At 41.8% G+C, this 20,447-nt stretch overlaps 1 protein-coding gene across 2 annotated transcripts in view; it reads left to right on the top strand.

Moving 5' to 3' along the window:
- Nucleotides 1-10,857, top strand: part of LOC103093249 (mucin-16-like) — a 165,882-nt gene extending 155,025 nt beyond the window's left edge. For both annotated transcript variants that reach the window (XM_056820567.1, XM_056820566.1), the window contains exons 65-70: nucleotides 2,272-2,396; nucleotides 2,496-2,563; nucleotides 2,926-3,098; nucleotides 4,268-4,303; nucleotides 10,057-10,168; nucleotides 10,500-10,857. In XM_056820567.1, the coding sequence (XP_056676545.1) occupies nucleotides 2,272-2,396; nucleotides 2,496-2,563; nucleotides 2,926-3,098; nucleotides 4,268-4,303; nucleotides 10,057-10,168; nucleotides 10,500-10,731 (746 nt within the window). In that variant the 3' untranslated portion in view covers nucleotides 10,732-10,857. The remainder of the gene's footprint in view (nucleotides 1-2,271; nucleotides 2,397-2,495; nucleotides 2,564-2,925; nucleotides 3,099-4,267; nucleotides 4,304-10,056; nucleotides 10,169-10,499) is intronic.
- Nucleotides 10,858-20,447: the final 9,590 nt, after the last annotated feature.

The following is a 20,447-nucleotide window of genomic DNA, read 5'->3' as shown; positions in this document are numbered from 1 at the left end:
ATAACCATTGACACTCTGTGTCAGTTAAGAAAATATAAAATACAAGGCTTTCTCACCAAAAATGAGATCCATTTCCTCTTAATATCTGGCCATGATCACTGTGAGTAGAAGGCAAATGAATTGAACAAGGTTAACAATTTTTCATTTTTTAAAAATACAGTAGGTACAAATATGTAGATATCAAAATCCCCCAAATTCTCAATAGCCCAATTAATTACAATAGCAAACAAACACACTTTCATATTTCACATAAGTTGCTGTATGACATTTTTAAAACCTATGAATTGATGGACATTTGTCACAATTTTTACAAACGTAGCAATCTTTCAACCTTGGTATTTAAACATATTTTTTAAACAAAGTAAAACTCATCTTGGGTTTAGAACATAATCAAGAAATCTATATATCATTCTGGTAGAAGTAAAATAGTGAGCTGAAGAGCATAAATAAAGGGGTGCTCCTTTTTCTTGGAGGCTTTTTAAGGGTACAAATGCCCTGAAATTAACTGCCCAACTTCCATTCACATGTGGGAAGGTTGGGGGTTATAAAATGTATTTCACTTCAGCTTATGGGCCTTACCTCGTGGTAGGGACAGGCAAAAATAACCAGATTGTTAAAAAAAATTCCAAAAATCATATTTAAAAAACCCTTAAAATCAAATCATTTGAGGTATTTAGCACATTAAAATTCCAAAGGTTGTTAATACAATTATAACCAGTTCTGAAGTCCATCTATCCTCAGCAAAATAGAAAAAAGCTGTTTTTTCATATATGGGCTTATTCACAACAATATTTGTTCAACAGTTATAGGGGAAAAACAGAATTTCAAAACTCAGTACATTCAAAATAAATTCAATCAACCTTCAGTTCACAGGATAATATTCAATCCAGTAATATATGAACTTAAAATCACAAAGTTATATCTTAAACAAAACAATGCAATAGAATACAGAGATTTTTTTTTATAAACCATTGGAGTCTGAAATGCCTTAGAATATAGCCTTTAGTCTCTTCAAAGTTCCTTGGGGTTTTTTTGTTTGTTTGTTTTTAATTATCCATTTAAATGTCTATTGTCCGAAGGTAGAGTAGTAAAGGCTAGGCTATGGGGTTCAAGGGATCTGTCCAGGGCCCCATAGCTGGGAAGCATCGGAGGCCAGATTTTAACTAGAGACCTCCCGTCTCTGGGCCTGGCTTCCAGTTCGTTGGGCCACCCATTTTCCTCCCCAAAGTTAAAGTTGAATCTTTGGGCTGAGTCTGCTCCCAGACAGGCAGGTAAAATCAATGAAATTGCCAGAAGAGTCAAAAATGCTTTTAAACAGCCCATTGCTTTTTAGGTTTCTGTTTGAAAAGTCTGTTTCTTCTCTCTAGTCTTTTCTCTCTTTCCCCTCTCTGATCACCCTGTGGCCAATACCCCCATCCACGTGGAGGCTTAGCCTAAGGGAAAATTGCCCGGTCTCCTTTCCCTCTCATCTCTCCCCTCCACCCACGTGGCCAATACAGTTACCAGCTGGTCGCAATGAGTCCTGAGCGATCTGCTCCAAGGATCTGGGTGATGAGCCGTCTGGGTCGTGCTTGTGGGTCTGGGGCTGGGGTGATGAGCTGTCTGGGTCGGAGGCCAGATGGGTGAGAGACAGACCGCCGGGGTGGGTCAGGCCGGGAGCTGGAGCACAACTCGGGCACCAGGTGAGAGGCCAGGAGCAGAAACAGAAGCCGATCAAGATGGTTTTCTAAAGAGTATCTTGGAGAATCGTGGCTTTAAAAAAATTCTCTAGGCTAAAAACATTTTTGAGAAGTTCTCATCCAATCTAGTGGTCGCCAAAAACTGTAACAGTTAAAATTTAGGGGAGATGGGGGAGACTGAGGCAGGTAGAAATTAGTTTCTCTCTGCAAGGAGTATTATATTTTTTAGAGGTTTATTAAAGGCTAAAGATTAAAGAATATACAAGTAAGAAACATGTGCCTAGGCCAGAGGCCTAGACAAAATAACCTCACATCATGCAAGAGACCGCCTGCTCCAAAATGGAAGTCCAAAAAGCGCCCTCAAAAGCCTTTTCCTCAGTTTAAATCCCTTCTCGATCTCGGCCCAGGTGAGATTACAAGGCATTCTGGGGAAGTGGAGCAAAGGCTCATGGGGATTGTAGTCCTGTATTCGAGTCTATTTTTTACAAGACATAATTTTATTCCCCAGGACAACACCTTAATGGGTATCCCTGAATGTATCGAATGATATACAGGCAGCATCTCAGACAGAGCTCTCTCCACTTTTTTGCAGCTGGAGGTCCCAACTTTGAGTCTTTCACACTGAAGTTCACCATCACCAACATGAGGTACACAGCAGAGATGGGGGAAAGGGGCTCCAGCATATTCATGTCCACTGAGAGAATGCTGCAGAGCCTGGTAAGACATGATCCTCTCCCATCCTTTTACTCAGCTGCCTTCTTCAGCCTGGGTATTGGGATTTGATCTACAAGTCCTATTTTCTTCTCTTATTTCTAGCTCAGTTCCTTGTTTGAAAAGAGCACCCTTGGCTCTCAGGATTTCACATGCAAATTAACCTTACTGAGGTGAGAACCCTTGGAGTCACTGGCCCCATCAACCATATATACTTGTGGCCTCTAGAAAGGAGATGACCTCAGCCTTCAGTGCACAGGCAGATTTTCCAGTCCTCAATGAATTTATCAACATCCTCTTATCCATATAGTTTCAAGGAAGTTAATTTAGACTTGAAATTTTGGCAGTTCCCCACAAATTCTCTAAAGTAGATCCAGTGAGACCTATGGCTGTTGCCCCATTTCACCATCATTACCATTTCAGTGTTTGCTACTGGCTTCATGGGGGTGGCTGTCCATATTTCAGGAGTTGTTACCAAGCTTCTCAGAACCTCTTTCAAAAGGCTTCCAGTGCCCTTTTTTTCCTCCTTTCCCAGGCCTATGAAGAAGGGAAGAGCAACCCGAGTTCATTTCACTTGCATCCATCAGAGAGATCCTGCCAGCCCTGTCCTAAATAGAGAAAAAATTTACTGGGAGTTGAGCTATCTGACCTGGAGCATCACCAGGCTGGGCCCCTACACATTAGAGAAGGATAGCCTCTACGTCAATGGTGAGTATTCCCATTCAGGACATGCCCCTTGAGTCATCTCCCTCATTTTCAGGAAATACCCATCCTGCCCAAAATTATCTCTGTCTTTTCCTCTCCCCATGGCAATGTAAGCACAGTACCAGAACCAGGGCACCTAAGGAAATAAGATGAACAATTTTGACTTCAGAGTGCTCTCTCTCTGTCTGTCTTTCTGTCTCTGTCTCTCTCACTGTCTCTGTCTCTCTGTCTCTGTCTCTGTCTCTGTCTCTCTCTGTCTCTCTCTGTCTCTCTCTCTCTCTCTGTCTCTCTCTGTCTCTTTGTCTCTTTGTCTCTCTCTCTCTCTCTCTGTCTCTCTCTCTGTCTCTCTCTCTGTCTCTGTCTCTCTCTCTCTCTCTCTCTCTCTCTCTCTCTCTCTCTCTCTCTCTCTCTCTCTCTCATATTTCTTTCTTTCTCTAGGTTACAAATCATCAGTTACACTCACCCACCTAGCATTAAGTATTTGGCAACCTGATTCCCTGGTAGAGGAAACAGTTACAGAGGAAACACTTGATCTTTCTCCTAATATGATTTTTCTACTCTTTGGAAAGGGAAGGGACAGATTAACCTAAGGAATGGCCTGTGGTCCCTCAGCATTTTAACCATCAATTTGTATTGGGGTACTTTGTTGACCTAGCCCAACATTTTTGCATATAGTAATGGCTCCATAAATAGTCCTTCAGTGGTAAGTAGCCCAGGCCTACAAGCTAACTTCTTTGTTTCATTTCCTAATTTCATGGGGCTCAGCCATGTGTCCCCCATTCTCTCTCTGTTTTGAGACCCATATTTCTTTGTTTTGCTTATCTACTTTCCAATGATATCATGACCCAGATGTTTCCATGCTTCTTCTTGGGACGAAAATTTCGTTTCTCTGAGATAAAATTAACCATCGCATATCTGGAAATTAAGCAATCAAGGAGACCTTTGTTGGGGTGGAAATTTATGTTCTGCCTGAATTGCAACAGATTCCTGATCTGGACCCTTTCTTCTTCCTTCTAGAACTAGCCCTGATAGTTTTACAACCTGATTGTCTAATCCTAATGATCCCAGAATTTCTCTCCGATTACCTAATCCTAATGACCCCAGAATTTCTCTCCTCAAATTTTTGTCTTTCCTCACATGGTACATCTCTTTTTCTTTCTCTCTCTCTATAGGTTATAATCATTTGGACCTGACCCCCACCAAAATGCGTGAGTGTTCAATACCTCGATTTCCCCACTCTTCCCTATTGGGAAGGAAATAGTTCCTTCATTTAACCCTTCATATTCAAGACTGATTTGATTTCCTGATGATAATGATAATAATACTATTTATATAGCATCAAATATGTTATCTCATTTGATCCTGTTATTGTGGGATTTTTTAGGGAAAAGAACAAGAAGGAAACATAAATAATTAGGTTTATTATTGGGAAGGTTGAGAGGAAAGAGGGTAAAATGGTAAGGGGAAATTATTATAATTAATCCCAAAAGCTAATTCCTATAAACCTATTTTAATAACTAACTTATCTAAGATGAATATTAAGTTTCCCTAAACACAATCTCACAAATAGAGTCCAGTATATGAGCCAAGATCTTCAGAAGAAAATGTCCAAAGCAAGTCCAGTAGAAAAGTGATTCTTTAGTCCTCTGTCCAGCTGTCAGCAGCCAATTCAAGCAGGATCTCTCTCACTCAAGCTGGTATCTCCCAAAAGCCAGAAACCTGGTAGATAGATATAAAACCTCCAATTTCTCCAAAGCCTTCTTCAGGAGAGTGTGTCTTACACCTGGAACCTTAAAATCTTAACCCAGATCATGACCCAGGCTCCCATGTGACTCACCATCCTATGTCCCTGTCAATCAATTGGAAGTTCACATTCTAAAGTGCTTTTCCAATCTTCCTTTTCCTATTACAATCCTCACCAAAACCCTGGGAGGTAGGTACTATTATTTTCTGAATGTTCCATATGAGGAAACTGAGATTGAGAGACATTAATTTCAGCTAGCAAGTATTTGAGGCAAAGTTCAAACTCGGGTCTTCCAAACTCCCAAATCCAGCACCCAATTTACTCTGCTTCCCTTAATGTCAAGCCCTTATCCTCTTTGAGCCTCAGTTTCCTCATCTGGAGAAGGGAAGGTATTGTATTAGACAGCCTCTGAGGTCCATTTCAGCTCTATATTCATGACCCTAACCTTCCCATTAAACCAGGAGAATAGGGAGAGTGTCCGGTTTGACCATTTCTATTTTCTTATAGGTCAGAGCAGAAAAAGAGTGGATCATTTCATACACTTAGTGTCACTTTGCCTCATTCTGTTTTGTCCCAAGCTGCAAGCTTCCTATTTTCTCATAGCATTTCAGAGAGGTCTCTCCTCCAAGGAACAGATCTGTCTCCCAAGTGACCAGGTCCAACAAATGGGATCCTGTTTATTTGGGTCATTCACCCCGAACTTTATTTTTCTCTTTTGCCATGTTGGACTCACTCCCCCATATTATCCCCTTTTTGGATTTGTTATTTTGGGAATTTGGGTGAGGAAAGGACAAGAGGGAACATATAAATAATTCAGATTTATTGATTGGAAAGGGGAGAAAGGAACAAGGTCTTAGGAGTAAATTATACTAGCTATCTTATAATATAATATCTATAAACTATCTAAAACTATCTTATTAAGCTAAGCAGTAAATTCCCCAATAGCCAAGTCTCACACCAGGAGTTCCAACCAAATGGGCCAGGATCTTTAGTTGGTTAGTCTATCTTCAATCTTCTTGACTCAAAGCTGCCAGCAGCCAGATTCAAAGATTTCTTTTCTTCTGCCAGTCTCAGGAGAAAGCCAAGGCCTCTCTTCCAAGTCTTCAACTTCCAGGAGATAAGATGAAGTCTGTTGGGGCATAGAATCTTTCCCAGATCTTCAGCCTCAGGCTCCCATGTAACCCTTAATCACATGCTCCTTTCAATCACTCACTCTGACATTTGCACCTCTCAGTTTTTGCAAACCATTCATCCTTTATCACATGCCATGTTGGGCTCCCTCCCCCATATTGTCCCTTTTTTGGATTGCAGGTTATAATGAATGAAGTCCAGTCTTACTCAGTGTTTATAAGTATGTTGACATTCATTTCAATCTTGGGTTCATTCCCCCACTTGATGCCTGGAGTTGAGCCTCAATGTGACTGTGTGACCTAGTCATAGACCTTATCCAAGCCCCTGATCCTGAATGACATCATTCAGAAGTTATGAGGAAGGAATCCGGGAAGTGGCATTAGCAGCTTTGGGGAAGTAGTGAGAAAGACTTCGGACACAGCAGGAAGCCTTTGAATGGATGTTAAATGACCACTTTTCTAGGATGTTCTTCAACCACATGTGTTTTGAGCATCCTTACAGCTCTGATATTGGTGATTCTGTGAAGAAAAAACCCCAGTTAAGGAAAGGGGACTCCAGATCTTTCTAGATCTTCTTGTCTCAGAGCCATGGCCTTATGCTCTAATATTTCCACTTCCTTTACTAGAAAGTCAATGGAATTGACAAGTTAAACTGTCTTCAAGGTCAGTAAATTACTCAACAAACATCTGTTAAGCTCCAACTATGTATCAGCTACTTGTGATGGGGGTGTAGAGTCAAAATAAAAGGAAGCAATCCTTGCTCTAAAAGAATTCACATTTTATTGTGAGGGATGACATCTATATGTGCATTGACAGGTGTGTGTGATACACACACTTATATAGCCCAAATTAAAAAATCAAGGTTGATGGGAGAGTGTTACCAGTTGGTAGTAATCAGAAAGGATTCCCTGTGCAAGAGATGGTGCTTGAGCTGTGTCGTGAAGGAAGAGATTCTGCTGAAGTGGTGAGAAGTGCATTCTAGGTATGAGTTGGAGTCAATGAAAAAGAAGGGAGATAAGAAATATAGTACCCTATGTGAGGAACAGAGATAGTCTAGTTTGGCCAGACCATAGAGTTTGGGAAGGAGAATAGGGCATCATGAGGCAGAAGGTGGTAGGTTAGGGCCAGGTTGCTAAGGGTGCAAAAATGATTCTGGAGTCAGCAGATCTGGAATCAAATCCAGCCACTGACATTTACTACCATTGTGGCCTGAGAACTCTAGGTCTCAGTTTTCTCCTCTATAAAGTGAGAGTGTTTGACTAGATAGGCTTTGAGAGCCCAGCTTGTTCCAGAATGTTTTCTATTTTATTTTAGAGGTGATGGAGGACTACTGGAGTTAACTGAATATGAAATGACATGATTAGATCTATACTTAAGGGAAGATTATAAAGATCAAGGATATTGGCAAGTCACAAGATAAGCTCAGCTCTATGGGGCAAAGAAGGAGGAGGAGGAGGAATCACAGGTTGTAACTGTATTTTTGTCAGTCATAGACCAGGCACCTCAGCTCCTTTTCTTATGCCAATCTTCCTCACAGGAGCTTGGGCATCCAGCAAAGGCACTGGATCCCATTGATTAAATCATTTGGTGAACTAGTGCATATTGAATTCCTCTCCTATAGGGCCCTGAGGTTGTACAAATACATCTACAGCTGCTCTGAGCTCTCTACTTTTAGGTACTAAAAGTTTCTGCCCATCTTGAAACATTTTCCTTTTTTTCTGGGTTCAGCACCAGCCACAGCAGTAGCACCTGGTCCTCCCCTGTGGGCCACAGGGCCTGGAGGCTCCCAAGGTAAGGAAGAGAGGTTGATTCTGTGTCCTGGAAATAATGTCAAACTCAAATAGAAACAGATTCCTGTGGATTGCATAGAGGCTAAAAAAATTACAGATTAGCATTACCTATGCTGTACCACTATATTCTGTTTGTCTCGTTAAATATTTCCCAATTACATTTTATTCTTGTTCTGCCACACAGAGGACTCTGTGGGCCTCAATGTGGGCTATGAATGTGGCACCTCTGGGGTCTAGTCCCAAGTGGAAAGTGGGCAAAGTATATGCTGTTTAAAAGAAGAAAGGGCCCCAGGCCTTTCAGAGGTGATGTCTTTCTAAGAAATAGGCACTTTCCAAACAAGGAAAGGGCAGAGCTGAGATTTTATATCATCTAGAAGGCCTAAGTCATAAAGACCAGAGATTTAAGTTTTGAAAAATTAGTTTCTACCATTGAGTAGGATGTTCTCTGTGGGAATTTGGAATAAATACCAGTGTTCCTTTTTGAAGAATAAGGACAGTATAACTGGTTTAGGTAGGAATTCCCTGCCCTGATGGGTTTTTGCCAGAAGGATCCTTCACACCCCCAAGGTCCTGTAATGTCAGGGGTGGGGGAGAACAGGACTGATCCCCACACCCTTTGATTTAGGATTTCCAAATTACATTCACCACCAAGGCAAAGGGCCTTTTGCTATTCTGACCCAGAACAAGTCTGGTGAGGAACCTCATGGTCATATGATGTGAAGGAATCGGGGACGACATGATAACTGCATCCAAGTTTTTGTAGGGCTGTCACATGGAACAGAGATTAGGCTTGTTATGTTTGGTCCCAGAACAAGGGATGCGAGTTGGAAAGATGCAAATTTTGACTTGAGATTAGGATAAACTTCCTAACAGTAAGAGTTGTCCCAATGTGGAATGGGCTGCCTGGAGGAGTAGTGGCTGGTCCTTCATTTTGAGGGCCATAAAGCATTGGTGAATGTTTATTTGTTGGGAGCATTGTGGAGGGGTTTGTTTTCCTCTGATAGAGAACAGACAAGATGGCCTCTGACATTCTTCCAATTTTAATAATGTCCGAGCCAATAGATACCTTGCCTCCCTGTCTCATGGCTAGTGTGGATGAGAGTTACAGAATGCATTACAAAGACTTAGCTTGAAGGAAAACCTCCTGCAGGGAGAGAATGGAATTCTGCTGTCTACAGGGGATGGGCTAGAACCTCTAGCCAAGAAGAGCAGATCAGCAGTTGGAGAGGGGTTCTTCTCTTTTTGAACTGGAAGAGGAGCATCTTGCTGAGCTCAACCTGTTGTGATCCTTCATCTATCTGAAGAAATCAGATTAGCCATCCTTCCTCAGTATTAGTGGATAGAGACTTTTTCCCTTTGGGGAAGATTAGAGAATATCCACCCAAGAAGATTTTTAATTGATCTCTTCAATAACTGTACATCTCTCTATATATCAGGAAAATACAACATCCATAATCTCAGTGGGGACTCAGGTCCCCAGACCTGAATATTCAACCCCTGAGGGGAAAATTTAGGACAAAAATAGAAATTAGGGATTTCCTAATATTCCCTCTATGCCAAAACTACCATTCCTAAATACCAAAAATAATAAATAGGTCTAATTAATCCAGAAGAAACTGAAAATCTTATACATCTAAGGTACTAAGGGGATCAGGATAATATCTATCAAGGGAAGAAGCCAGAAACTAGAGAATGAAGGGGATTTCCTCCTTACCTTTCAGCTCTGAACCTTAATCAAATATCTCCCCTTCCCTTGTGTAGCTCTATCTAAGGGAGGAAGTAGTGCTTCTTTTTATCTGTCTCTCCTCTCTCTTAGACCTTTCAAACTCTAGTTCCTGACCCCACCACCACCACTAGTACACTAGTTCCCCATATTGTAACATTCATATGGTTATGCTGTTAATTGTCCTTTTTTTACAATGGTTTTTCCAATACCTTCTGTGCAAACCACATCCCCTTCAGGCACATCCCCTCCAGCTCCATCCCCAGCACCAACAGCTTTCTCAAGCACAAGTTCAAAGACTGGATCTCTGGGTTATATCCTGGAAATTGTGCCATGTTTTACTCTGGGATTAGAGATCAAGAGACATAGAGCAAGGGGGAAATTGGAAGACTGGGCAAGGCTGCCTTATAGGACGCATCAGCAGGTCTAGGATGTGAGGTTTTAGTTCTAGGGTTGGGGTAGATGGAGAGGGAATGGAATGCTGAAAGAACAATCAAATACAGGGTGTTAGTGGGTGTGCTGACTGGATATCCAGGACTGAGGTATTGGTATTCCTCTCCCTTTATGGCCACAGCTTCTAGCTTAAGCTTCCAGTCTTTCACCACCATTCCCGAGGTGCTGTACACAGAAGATATGCATCTTTCTGGATCTGGCAAATTCAACTCCACCAAAAGAACCCTGCAGCGGTGAGTCTGCCCAATCCCTGCCTCCTAATCCCAAAAATCTGCTCCATTGTGATCTCCCCTTATCCTTGGATTCTCAGGAAATTCATTCCCCTTTGGAGGTATAATTTAGAACAAATTTTCTAAGATAAACATTCAATAAAGTGGGAGAACTTGGTTTAACCTAAGCTCTCATTTATAGACATAATGGAAGCAATTCAACAATACGGTAGGCAAGCCAACTGCCTTTCCCACAGCCTTTAATAGGCTACTCAGTTTCTCTGTCTTTGTACCTGGGGTTCCTGTCACCATTCTCACTATATTTCTGTGTTACCATCAACATGTTCTTTTCCAGACCTATGAAGAATGGCTCAGAAACTGGAGTGTGTGGCACACACAGGAGAAACCCCAGAAGCTCTGACGGGGACCAAGAAAAGGTTTACTGGGAGCTGAGCAATGAGACAAAGCACATCACTAAGCAGCACTTCTCCTCCCTTGAAAGGGATAGTCTACTCAATGCTGAAGATCACAACAGAATCCCTAGCCTTTTCCGCTATCCCCATGCTACTTTCACCTCGTCCTGTTAATTTCCATTCTGATTCTGACCTTAATATTCTCTCAAAGAATCATTATTTCTTAATAACCTTTAATTACACCAACCATGAAAAATAAACCCTGCCCCTATCTACTTTCCAGGGATTTCTTTCATTGGGATTTTCTGGGTTATTGTATCTTAGGTGCAGAAACAGAGACATCTTGGTTTTCTGTTCTATTCAATGCTTTTGCTTCTATTTTTAAAAATCCCTTATCTTTTGTCTTAAACTTGAATCTAAGTATCACCTCCAAGGAAAAAGAGCAGTGGGGGGGGGGGTGAGAAGCTAGTCATTTGGGATTATATGATTTATTAACAGTTAGGATGTGTCTGAGGCCAGACCTGAGCCCAAGACTTTCAATCTCAAGACCTGGCTATCTATCCACTGAGTCACTTAAGCTACTTCTATTCAATGTTTTTTTTTTTTAATTTGAAATTTCTGGGTCCAGAGCCAAGATGGCAGAGTACCATGAGAATTCTCTCTGACCAATGTACATTAGAAGGGAGGATAAGAGCGGTGATTGGCAATGCTTAAATTTTCCTCATCATAACTGGCTCAGAGAGAGAATAACAACCACAATCATCAGGGTACAGAATCATATCTTACTGTATGGAAAAGTAGGAGGGGACTACAACAAGGGAAGAGGGATGGTAATAGGAGAGAGAAGGGATGTAAGGGGGAGATAGAAAGCAAGACTCTGGTGAGGTGAGAGGGAAAGGTAAAAGAACAGAATAAAAAGAGGAAAACAAGATGGAAGGGAGATGGAAAGGAATATATAGTTGGTAATCATAACTGTGAATGTGAATGGAATGAATTTACCCATGAAATGTAAGTGGATTGCAGAGTGGATTAAAAACCAGAATCCTACTATATATATTGTTTACAAGAAACACATTTGAGACAGGATGACCCATATAGATTAAAGGAAGGGAATAGAGCAGAATTTATTGTATATCTAAAGTAAAAAAAGCAGGAGTAGCAATCATGATTTTAGACAAAGCTAAAGCAAAATAGATCTGATAAAAAGAGATAAGGAAGATTACATCTTGTTAAATGGTACTATAAACAATGAAGTAATATCAATACTAAACATATATGTACTGATTGGTATAGCCTCTAAATTTAAAAAGGAGAAATTAAATGAACTTCAGGAAGAAATAGACAGTAAATCTATACTAGTGGGGGGCCTTAACTTCTCCCTTTCAGATCTAAATAAATCAAACCAAAATTTAAACAAGAAAGAATTAAAGGAAGTGAATGAAATCTTAGAAAAGTTAGAAGCAATATATCTCTGGGGAGAATTGAATGACAATAGAAAAGAATACAACTTCATTTACGCAGTAAGTGGTTCCTACACAAAAAGTGATCATGTATCAGGGCATACAAAACTTTAGAACCAAATACAGAAAACCAATCAAGTAGTGAATGAGCATAAGGGTGATCAGAACAAAGGGGCAAGGAGGGCACATAGCCAGGATTTCCAGGAGGATGAGCCAGGAAACAGCTTTCTACGGGCTTTCTACAGGCATCAGCCATCCATGTGGATATCTCATGTAACTCTTGAACTCGTATTTCAACTTTGTGGGAATTGTTGATATAGACACAGCAGGAAGTGTTCTGAACCACACAAACTCCGCCTTCTGCTGCCAGCAGATAGTCCAAGGCAATTCTATTGTCCATCACCACATTTGCCAGGAAATCCAAAGATTCCTGAAGATCATCAAGACCCATAGCTGTCACATTGGAAATTCTTTCAAGAGCCAAGGTCAGGTTACTAAGCACAGCCTCTTGGCTTAGGTACCCTACCCAGGGAACTGTCAATGATGTAGTCTTCTCCACCCACCAGAGGAAATTATTCCAAGAGCTCCTCTTTACCCTCCGTACTTCAGTGGGAGAAGGAGTCAGGGGACTCTGGTATAAATGTACTTGGGGGTCCAGGAGCCCTAAAGTATATTCCCCATAGTTGATGTAGGGGCTAAGGCAGGATGTAGTTAGAATTACTGACTCAAAAGACTCTTTAGATGACCACCCTGAGGCATAGAATGGGGCACTGGTCTGAGAGGCCAGAGGTGCCATGTGATAGGCGTAGATGAATCTATATCCCGCAGGGGCATGAAGAGATCTGTCTGCAGATTTTAGCATTTGGGAAGCATTAATTCCCCATTCAGAGGAACTATTGCAGGAGACTAACTTGCCAGGTCTAAGGCCAGTCTGTAAAAAATAGACTCGAATACAGGACTATAATCCCCATGAGCCTTTGCTCCACTTCCCCAGAATGCCTTGTAATCTCACCTGGTCCGAGATCGAGAAGGTATTTAAGCTGATTCAAAGACTTTTGAGGGCTCTCTCGCTCTTGGACTTCCGTTTTGGGGCAGGCCTGGCTTTTTTTCATAATGTAGGTGAGGTTGTGTCTAGGCCTCTCTATGGCCTGGACACGTGTCTCTTATCCTGTCTTTTCTTTAATCCTTAATCTTTAATAAGCCTCTAAAAAAATATAATACTCCTTGCAGAGAGAAACTAATTTCTACCTGCCTCAGTCTCCCCGTCTCCCCTAAATTTTAATCTTTACAGTCTCATATAAAGTTTTCAGCACAGACCATGAGTGTGGGGGACGAAGAAGAGGTGTTAGGGAGGAGAATTTCTTGAAGTTTTCCCCAGGAGTTTGGATGGTTACATTAGGATACCAGTATGTACATGTTGAGGAAAACATCGTTACACTTGCCTCAGCAAAGATGACTGGATCCTCAGAGCAAGTCTTACCCAGTGCATGAGTCATGTTAAAAGGAAAAGGGTCAGTACCCCATCCCTTATCAAAGCACTTATACTGGAAGGGTTCTATGCTTGCCCATCCATCCTTGATGAGTGTCAACCCGGTGTGCTGGGCTTGGATATATTCATAAAAAATCAAAGGCTGCTCTGTGAGATAACAGGGGGCATCCTTCAAGGTATCCCATAGGGGAGTAGCTAAAACTGGAATGGTTGCATATTTCCTTAAAACTTCAGGTTTTGGATATGCCTCAGAGGTACTAAGACCTCGGGCTAGAGGCCTGGGGTTCTCTCCACTTTGGGGGTACCTCATACAAACCCAACAGTTAGAGGGACCCACCTTGGCCACTGCTTCCCCAAGCTGAATCAGAGAATTATCTTTCCAGCTGACTTGGCATGCATGATTTAAAATACCAAAAAGGACAAAGAATGTAAGGAAAGAGATAGTCATGGCTAGAGCAAGAGAGATTTAAGATAACAAGGAGGAGGGGATGAAGCTACTTGTTCCAAAGAGTCCTTAGGTTGGGTCTTTCTGTGGAAGAGGAATTTGAGATCTTCCAGTGGCTCACAGGAATAAGTGGCTTCTGTTCCCCCTTCACCACCTGTTTCTGGAGTGATAAAGGGTTTAATACGAGAGACATGAGTCCATGTATTCTGCCCCTCTAATTTTACAGCTGTAGGAGTGGATAAAATAACCCTATGGGGGCCCTCCCATCGGGGTGTTCGGTGGTTTGATCCACTCCATGTCTTCAGGTATACCGAATCTCCTGTTTGGGCTGGGTGGAGAGATTCCTCTGTATCCTCTGTTGAGGGTTTGGGGAGGATCTGATTAGCCTATTCTCTCAGAACCTGGTGGATTGGGCCAAGTTGTCTGGAGAACAGACAACTGTGTATTTCTGTATCTAAAAGAACATCAGAGGTTAGAAAGGGTCTCCCATAGAGCAGTTCAAATGGACTCAGCCCTAAATTTGCCCGTGGAGCAATTCTGATTCTGGTTAGGGCAATGGGGAGAGCTTGGATCCAAACCTGTATACAATCCTAACTAAGGTACCAGGGAACTCTCTGTGGATCTCTGTCATTGACTTGAAAGACGCCTTCTTCTGCATACCCTTGCACCCAAAATGCAGATTCCTCTTTGCCTTTGAGTGGGTTTCTCCCTCAGACCCCCACCTCATCAGGTCACCTGGTCTGTCCTGCCACAGGGCCTAAGAGACAGCCCCCACTGCTTTGCGGCTGCCCTCAACAAAGATCTTAGAGCCCTGAGACTCAAGAGCAGCTCAATCTTGCAGTATGTTGATGACATTTTGATATCTAGTCCATTCGAGGCTGCCTGTATCACAGACACCATTTCTACCCTAACTTTTCTAGGAGAACGGGGTTACAAGGTTTCTGCTTCTAGAGCCCAACTTGTCTCCCAGTCTGTAACTTATTTGGGACACACCCTAACCCCAAATTCCCGCTCCCTGACCACAGACAGGAAACAAGCCATACTGTCCATTCCTGTCCCCTCTACCAAAAGACAGCTCCGAACTTTTCTGGGTATGGCAGGGTTTTGCCGCATTTGGATACCTAATTTCGGGATCATTGCAAAACTTCTCTATGAAGCCACCAAGGGGCCCGATTGGGAATCCCTAGATTGGGGGGGAGACCAGAAACAAGCCTTTTCACTCTTAAAAACCCAGCTTTCTTCCGCCCCTGCCCTAGGGATTCCAGACCTTGAAAAGCCATTCTTCTAGTTTACTGATGAGAGAAAGCAGTTTGCCCTAGGCATTCTAGAGCAGTACTTAGGACCTGACCTCCGCCCCATTGCTTACTTCTCCAAGCAACTGGACTCCCGTTAGCAGGGGATGGCCACCATGCTTGAGGGCAGTCTCTGCCCCGGTCCTCATGGCAGAAGAGGCATTTAAACTAACTCTGGGTCAACCCCTAGAAATCCTGACCCCCCATCGGGGCCTCAGCATTCTGGAAGCTAGAGGTCACAGATGGCTCTCTGGGGGCCCCTCACTAAGTACCAGGCTCTTTTACTGGACACACCAGGCCTTACCCTGAAGGTATGCAGGACACTGAATCCAGCTACCCTCCTCCCTCCTCCCTCTTCCCCGCCTTCCATGACTGTGAGGAATTGATAGACCACACCTTCTCCAGCCAACCAGACCTCAGAGATTCTCCTCTCCCTGAGGCAGAGGTCAGACGGGATACAGATGGGTCCTCCTTTATGGAGAATGGGGAAAGGAAAGCGGGGTACTCCATAGTCTCTCAGACAGCCACCGTTGAGGCAAAGGGACTCCCCCCAGGGACTTCAGCACAGAAAGCAGAGCTGATCGCCCTCACAAGAGCATTGCAGCTTGCTGAAGGGAAAAAGGCAAATATTTTCACCTACTCAAAATATGCCTTTCATGTTTTACATGCTCTTGGGGCTATATGGAAAGAAAGAGGTTTATTAACTACCAAAAACTCTCCCTTGAAACACAGGAAGGAAATCCTGAGTTTACTTGAGGCAGTCACTTTGCCCAGCCAAATCGCTGTCATTCACTGCAGAGGACATCAGGGTCTAGATTCCAACATAGCCCGAAGGAATCATAGGGCAGACCTAGCCGCCAAAGAGGCTGCAAGAGCCACTTCTCTGACTGCTCCACGACACCCCACAATACCGAAGGGCATTTCTCCCTGGTACACTGAGGAGGAAATTGCACAGGCAGAACTTCAGGGATTCACCCTTGAAGACAGCGGGTGGTGGCGTTCTCCCTCTGGACCTCTGCTCCACCCTAATAACCTAATGTGGAAGCTGGTTATGGGATTGCATAACTCCACACACTTGGGCAGGGAAGCTACTTTAGAGAAATGTTGACTGGGCTTTGGATTTTTTTCTTAAAAAAAAAAAGAAAGAAAACCTGGGATTCATCTGTTTTGTTTTTAATTGTTAACTTACTTTTTTTTGTGGGGGGAGGAGGTTAAGGATATTGATTCTTTTGGTTTCTTTCTTTCCCATATTAGAGTTAATAGCCAGAAGTGTCCTGTTAGGGGAGGGATGGGCAAACAGACTAAGAGGACCCAGCCAACTCCACTCCCCAAACAGGTCCACCAGGGAGTGTGATCAACGGGGTCTATTGAAAGTGGAGAATAAAATTCCCTTCAGACCTTTCTGAGTTACTGGGGCTTTTTATTTGCATGTGCAAACTAGACTCCTTCATACTCCTAGATGCTTGGTAAAGGGGATAAATTACCTTCCCACCCAGGACATTAATTGTGGAGTGGGTTAGCAGAGCTAAGGATTTAGTGGCTTTGAAAAAGAAAAAAGTAAAATCACCTGCTCCCTCTCCCAGGGACTAACACATCTTAATATTTGTTTTTGCATTTTTCTTTATTTTATTATCTTAGCTTGGGGGAGGTGGGAGGGAGTGGGGGGGCTCATTGCCAAATATATTAAAATAGGAGGGTATGCTTGTTGACTCTCCCTCAGTTTCCCCAGAGATGAGGTTTCTGTTCTCACTCCAAAATCAGGGGTTCAGGGGAGGAGGGAGGGCAACAGGAGCCAAGTGCAGGGGAAAGGAATATTAGAAATGTCCTATATGTCCACTCCTCTCCCCTCCTGGCTAAACCCCTCAAACATCCTCAGGATTCGATGTGTGTGTTGGGGTGAGAGGACTCCTCTGACCGTAAGTTGTTTTGGGGTGGGGTCAGAGAGCAAAGGGGATTGTTGTGGGGGGCAGTTATCTCCTCACTTGTAAACTTGTAGTTTCACAGATCAAATGGCAGTTTTAAATAAAGAAATTTATTTTTTCAAAAAAAAAAAAGTTAAGGTATCGCTTTTCCAGTTATCTCTATTTACACATGTGTTAGGGAGTGTATCCGTGTGCCAAAAAAAATGGGTATAAAAATAACCACCAGGCCTGAGGATGGTGGAGCAGCTATCAGGTGCAAAGCATTTCCATGGCCAAATGATAAACAGCTGTCTTCCATTTGTCATTTTCTTGACTAACCAATCACCACCTGTGGAGAATCCCTGGAGTCTGGACCTTGCCCATGGCAACACTCTATTGATGTCTCAAATTTGCCACATCTCCAGCCTTCACCACTTTACTGTCATATTGGCTAATCTCATAGGTAAGAGGTGATATCTCAGCATTCTTTTCATTTGCATTTCTCTAATCAAAAGTGATTTAGGACCATTGATTATTGAGAACTTGATTTCTTCACCTGAAAATTGCTTATTCATCTCCTTTAACCATTTGTCAATTGGGGAATAGCTTGTATTCTTATGAATTTGACCTGGTTCTCTATAGATTAAAGAAATTTGTTATAAATTTCTCCCCCAGTTTGTTCTTTCTCTTGTAATCCTAGTTCCTTTGTTTTGTTTAAACAAAAGCTTTTTAATTATATATAAAAATTATGCATTTTACATCTTGAAATGCTGTCTATCGCTTGTTTGGTCACAAATTCTTCCCTTCATCATAGACCTGCATGCAATCTATTCTATGTTCCCTAATCTACTTATTTTATCATTCTTTCTATCTAAATAACATACCTATTTTAGTCTTCTCTTGGTATATAGAGTGTGAGATATTGGTCTGTGCCCAGTTTTTGACATACTGTTTTCCAATTTTCCCAGCAGTTTTTGTTAAACAGTGAGTTCTTATTCCAAGAGCTGGGGACTTAGTGTTTATAAAACACTAGAATGCTTAGGTCATTTATCCCCATGTATTATTTTCTAATCTCTTCCATTGATCTAACATTCTATTTCTTAGCCAGTACTTGACTATTTTCATGATTGCTGCTTTATAGGACAGTTTGAGATAGAACTACTAGGATACCTTCCTTCACCTTTCCTTTCATGAATTCCCTTGGTAATTTTGACCTTTTGTTCTTCCAGATGGATTTTGTTATTTTTTCTAGTTCTATAAAATAATTACCTGGCAGTTTGATTTGTATGGCACTAAATAAGTAAACTAATTTAGGTAGAACTGCAATTTTTATTAAATCAGTTGGGTCTACTCATGAACAGTGAATATTTTTCCATTTATTTCAATCTGCATTTGTGTGAAAAATCTTTTGTAATTGTAGCAGTCCACACCTCTCTAGGGACAAGGGAAACAGAATGTAAAGATTGTCTTAGAAGAGAGCATGCTCAGTCTTGCGCATGGCTAGTAAAGCCTGTTGACCCTTGATCCCAGCTTCCCCCAGGTTAGCTGTGAAATCAGGTTTCTTTGTGTTCACCTGGCTAAGAAAAACCTAGTCGTTAACCAATGATGATCATCTCTATGTATTGTGTACATTTGCATCTCAATGGTAATAAATAGGAGCCCCACAGAAGGCCAGCCCTCTTTGCCCCATCACCTCTCACCTATGTCTGTCTTTCCTGGAGCTGGCCAAGCTCCATCTTTAACTTCCTCCCTCTCTATATCTCTCTCTCTTGGATCTCACGCCTTGTGAGATCCTCACTGCCTCTCTTCCTCTTTATCTCTCCTCTCTCTCACCTGGGACCTGGCCTTTAGCCAGGCACCTTTCTTTTCCAATGCTAATACCTAGCTCTTTCTAATTCATCCTATTATCTACACCTTATTCTCTTGGCTGTAAGGTTCTAAGGTTTGTGCTCAGCTACTAGCCCAAGGAACCTAGGCTAATTCTCTCAGCCAAGCTATATCATTTCTCTGATCTGTGTGGTGTTTAATTTTGGACTAGTGGATGGTTCTTGCCTTTGAGATTCCCAGCGGTCGGAGTTCTGCTGTGGCTCCATTAAAATGTACGGCTTTGTTTCTGACTCAATTCTGCCATCTCCTGGCTCCGTCGTCGCGCCCCCCCCCCCCCCCCCCCCCCCCGGATTACAAAACTAATATCCTTTCTCTCTTCTTGAGGCATTCGCAGGCGAGTGTCTCAGTCATTGTATTCCTATAATTCCTGGGTTTATCTTGGCAAATAGATTTTTGGCTATTTTATGTTGTCTAGTGTGATTTTAAATGGAATTTTTCTTTGTCAATGCTGGACTTTTTTGGTAACATATAGAAATACCGATCATTTGCATGGATTTATTTATCCTGCAATCTTATGAAAGTTATTAATTCTTTAGGATTCTCTAAGTATATCATCATATCATCTACAAAGAGTGATAGTTTAGTTTCCTTATTTTAATTCTTTCAATTTCTTTTTTCTTATTGATAAAGATAGCATTTCTAATACAATATTTTTTTTAAGTAGTGATAATAAGAATCCTTGCTTCACTCCTGATCTTTTTGGAAAGACTTCTAACTTAACCCCACTGAAATGGTACTTACTGATGGTTTTAGAGAGATACTACTTGTCAATTTAAGGAAATGTCCATTTATTCCTTTGTTTCTATTGGTTTTGATAGGAATGGGTGTTGTTATTTTTTATTTTTTTATTTATTTAATATTATTATTAAGATAATCGTGTGATTTTGGTTAGTTTGGTTACGGATATGGTCAATTTGCTCTTAGTTTTCCTAATATTAAACCATACAAAGATACATTTGGCATTGGTGAGTTGGGCTGAAGAATCATTCTGTGTTATATAGATTTGGCATTGTGACTCGAGCTGAAAGAAGAGGCTTATGCTGAGGAGACCCTTGTTGTAGAGACTACCTAACTTCCACCTGGAGATCAGAACTTTGTCAGGGAGCAAACTCAGTTTCTTCAGATAGGAGCTTTAGGGTGGTAGGCTAGGAAATATTTTCTACTTCATACATTTCCCTCCTTTTACTATATTTATATTAAATTATTAAGAACTACTAACAGCCTACTGGCTCATAGTTTAAGAAATGACGACCATAAAAATTCTTTTAACCATTATTTTTGTCAAACCAAATATTTAACTATTTTATTTGGCAACCAATTTTAAGTATTGCAGATGAATTTGCTCTACCTTATACTCATTGAAAAAAGCACCACTTTGTGGAAGAAAAGCTCCCACAGGGTCCAGTATTTTAAACT

Source organism: Monodelphis domestica, chromosome 3, assembly GCF_027887165.1.
Source record: "Monodelphis domestica isolate mMonDom1 chromosome 3, mMonDom1.pri, whole genome shotgun sequence".
NCBI lineage: Eukaryota > Metazoa > Chordata > Mammalia > Didelphimorphia > Didelphidae > Monodelphis > Monodelphis domestica.
The sequence above is the reverse complement of the archived record's forward strand: the minus strand, read 5'-3'. Positions and strand labels throughout refer to the sequence as shown.